The following is a 3,511-nucleotide window of genomic DNA, read 5'->3' as shown; positions in this document are numbered from 1 at the left end:
GACCTATCCCCTCCCTAACTCCCCACCTACACTCACCTTTACTGGCTCCATCCCCGCCTCTTTGACCTGTCTGTTTCCTCTCCACCTATCTTCTCCTCTATCCGCCTCCCCCTCTCTCCCTATTTATTTCAGAACCCCCTTCCCCTCCCCCATTTCTGATGAAGGGTCTAGGCCCGAAACGCTCCTATGATGCTGCTTGGCCTGCTGTGTTCATCCAAATCAGCACCTCAAACTTGCACCAGTCAATACAGTCATTGCTGTCTGTTTGAGTTTCAAATTCCACTTTTCTGTCTACCTCTGATAACCCTTCATACCCCGGCATAACAAGAATTTATCTACCTCAATCTAAAAACTATTCAATGTCCCCAGCTTCACAACCTTCTGAGGCAGACTTCCAACATTGCACAACTCACTCAGAGAAAAAAAGCACTCTCCTCATTTTATGGCCTATTTCTGGACTGACCCATAACAGGAAAAACCCTTTGCACGTCCACTGTGTTCAATCAAGTCACCCCTCATTCTTCTAAAATCCAGTGCAAACAAGAACAATCTTTCCTCATCAGACAACCCACTCATTCTGAGAATCAATTTAGAAAACTCCTCTGAACCATTTCCTTACTTCTTCCATTGAAAACAAAGGTGAGGAAGAATAATGTCTCTAAAAAGGTCGCGAATCTGTGAAATTATCTACCCCAGAGTGTGGTGAATGTCAGGACATTGAATAAATCTAAGGAAGAGCTAGACCAATCTTCAGCCAAGACTTTCATAGAACTGCTCAAAACCCAAAATAAAACTTTACAAAATCTCCTTCTCTAACCTGTGGGTGGTGCTTTTCAGCTTAAAATAAAATTCCTGAACCTTGCAGAGTTGCAAAACAATCTCCAAACATACAAACAAAAATCTATTAGTGGTGCACAAAAAGAAACATTAATTCTAAAGGTGGGCCTCAAGCACTTTAAAAGTTACGAGCACTTGTGTTCAGGAGGCACAGGGTGACTGGTTCACATTTTTAAAAGTCTCTGACTTATTAAAAGTTTGATTAAAAGCACAGTAGCTGCTGAAACAAACTATTAACTGCTTTTCTTCAGGCTGAGAGTGTTTTCTTTTACTGCAGAGAACAGAGAGAGTTCCTGAGCTTGTGGAGATCTGATGGCTTCTCCCTAACCCATTCAGAGCTTCAAGCTGTTGACCTCCCTGGGAAGCGATCAGGCAGGCAGAATACCTTTGCCATTGGCACTGTTCACTAGCATACAGACCAATCAGCTGTTGGCAGCATTTGTACACATCCCTTGACTCCAATTTGTTTGTGAATCCTTGACTACTGCTTGAACTAGCAGCTATGTAAACATCACTTGGTCATGGTCAGGTTACTTGCTTTCAACAAAGTGCAGCAATCCCTCAATAATCTCTGATTTTTCAAACAATTCTTTTCCTATTTCAGTCCACCATTAAAAATACAGAAAAAGGAAAGGATACGGTACTATTCTAATCCCATTTACCTGCCCTTGGTCTATAGCCGACTATGCCCCAACATTTTAAGTGCTCATGCAGGTGGTTCTTAAACGTTGCAAGTGTAGGTGCCTCTGTCACCCTCTCAGGCAGCAAGATCCATACTTCTACCACCCTCTGGGTGAAAACAATGCTTTCTTAGATCTCCTCTAAATCACTTATTCCTCATGCCCTCTCGTTATTTTGAACCAATTTTTCTAATCAACCTGTTCAGAATGTGTTATTATACATCTCTGGAGTAGGTGGGACTTGAACTCGGGCCCTCCTGGTTCAGGGGTAGGGACACTGCTACTGTGCCTTCATATCCTTCCTGCAACATGGTGTTCAAAATTGGCTACTATCCCTAGATAGTGTAGTTGGTTATTATTAAAATAAAAGTAACCTTGTCCTCTTCTGATAACCGTTTTGTCCTTGTGTTTTCCCATCAGAAACCTGACAAAGTTATTGAAGCTGTAAAACCAGAGGAACCTGTGATACCAGATGAACCACAAACACAGCCCAAAGTTCCGAAGAAAAGACAAAAATATAAGCCCCATCAGGGAGCTCTCAATTCTGCCAAGCTGAAGGACATTACCAAGCCTTTGGCTGAGACAGAAAAGGAGTTGTTCCAACAATACCACTCACCACCCTGTATCGAAGATCCCCCTCCACCTCCCTGTGAGATTTACAGAATGACGTCCTATTTCCAGAATGTTCTCAAAATCCAGAATAGCCGACTACCGTTAAACAACAGCGTGACCTTTGATCAGTTTGGGAATGTCACTTCCGTGCAAAGATTGAAGCCGAGCCAATTCCCCAAGAAGCAGCTCAGGCCAATCTTCCAATTGCTCGACATGGACGTGGAGCCGGAGACACACAGACCATTTATGAGAGAGGCACTGAGACCTTTGGTGTTCCGAAGTGGCAGTTTTGGAAAAAAGCTTATTCCCGCCAGGTACAACATGAGGAGAATCCTGCAGAAAATTCCTGGAAATGAGGAGGAGCTGAGGACCCTGGGGCAGGTGGTAGATGGGAAGGTAAACCTTCAGGGCTCAAACAGTAACAGGCCAATTGGTAGACCTGCTACAGCACAGCAGCTGAGACTGAGAGAGCCATGTGTTATCTCCACCACTCCAGAGTTCATCGAGTTCATCCCCGATGGGGCAAAGGACAGAAACTGTTCAAACTATGGCCAAAATCCTGAATACGATGAGGAACAGTTCAGCAGACTAAGACCCATTTGCAACAGCCTGGTCAACCCCCCAGTCCTGGTCGAAAAACTGTTCAGAAGCATTGTGCAGTAATTCCCTTCGGCGAATTGTTGAACACAGCCCCTTCCTTCTGTGAGCACTCTCTACTTAACAAGTCCTCTATGACTGCCTCTTCCGACTACGTACATTATCCCAGTTGCCTTGATGTTTTACCTGACATAACATACGTACTTCCAGCCAATAAAGAGAAAGAATTATGGACAAGATACCTGAATTTCTTCCTGGAATATGTGCAGGCAGACAGACAGAGCCCTTCAGGGAGCACTCTGCTAGCAGTTAGCATCATCACCGTATTTAATAGCAACAGTTTGGATGACCACACCACAATTGTTACCAATCCTTACTGTTATCACTCTCAACCCATCCCCAGCTCCTTACATTTGTCCGTGGATGAGTATAGTGGAGCTTCTCTAAACTGAATCTCCACTTCTGCAAAACCAGGTCCTTGGGAACAAGCACCTGAATCCTAACAGACCCTGGATTGTGGGCCCTCATATCAACAATGTTCCTGAATCTCTGGGTAATATGTTAATCCAGCACATCCCTCACATGGAGAGCTGATGCCTGAGTTTTCCATTTAGTCTGTCTCTTGCACACAGCAGCAGTTTGAATTTGTATTGATCACTACAGTGAGGAGAGGCCAAGGTTTCAGTCTCCATCAATTAGCATCACAAAACTTACACATGCCCCAGTGCAAACCCCGAGAGCCTGGGAGGTTGTTCCTTCCACTGCAACACAATACTTCAGGTGAA

General features: G+C 44.3%; 1 protein-coding gene across 2 annotated transcripts in view; it reads left to right on the top strand.

Moving 5' to 3' along the window:
• Positions 1-2,967, top strand: part of LOC109926365 (uncharacterized protein C2orf81 homolog) — a 28,518-nt gene extending 25,551 nt beyond the window's left edge. The window contains exon 5 of one of the 2 annotated variants that reach the window (XM_048599497.1): positions 1,938-2,967. In XM_048599497.1, the coding sequence (XP_048455454.1) occupies positions 1,938-2,792 (855 nt within the window). In that variant the 3' untranslated portion in view covers positions 2,793-2,967. The remainder of the gene's footprint in view (positions 1-1,937) is intronic. The other variant, XM_048599505.1, reaches the window with a different exon arrangement.
• Positions 2,968-3,511: the final 544 nt, after the last annotated feature.

Source organism: Rhincodon typus, chromosome 1 (genome assembly GCF_021869965.1).
Source record: "Rhincodon typus isolate 14 chromosome 1, sRhiTyp1.1, whole genome shotgun sequence".
NCBI classification, from domain to species: Eukaryota; Metazoa; Chordata; class Chondrichthyes; order Orectolobiformes; family Rhincodontidae; genus Rhincodon; species Rhincodon typus.
Note: the sequence above shows the minus strand (reverse complement) of the source record. Positions and strands in the feature narration are given on the sequence as shown.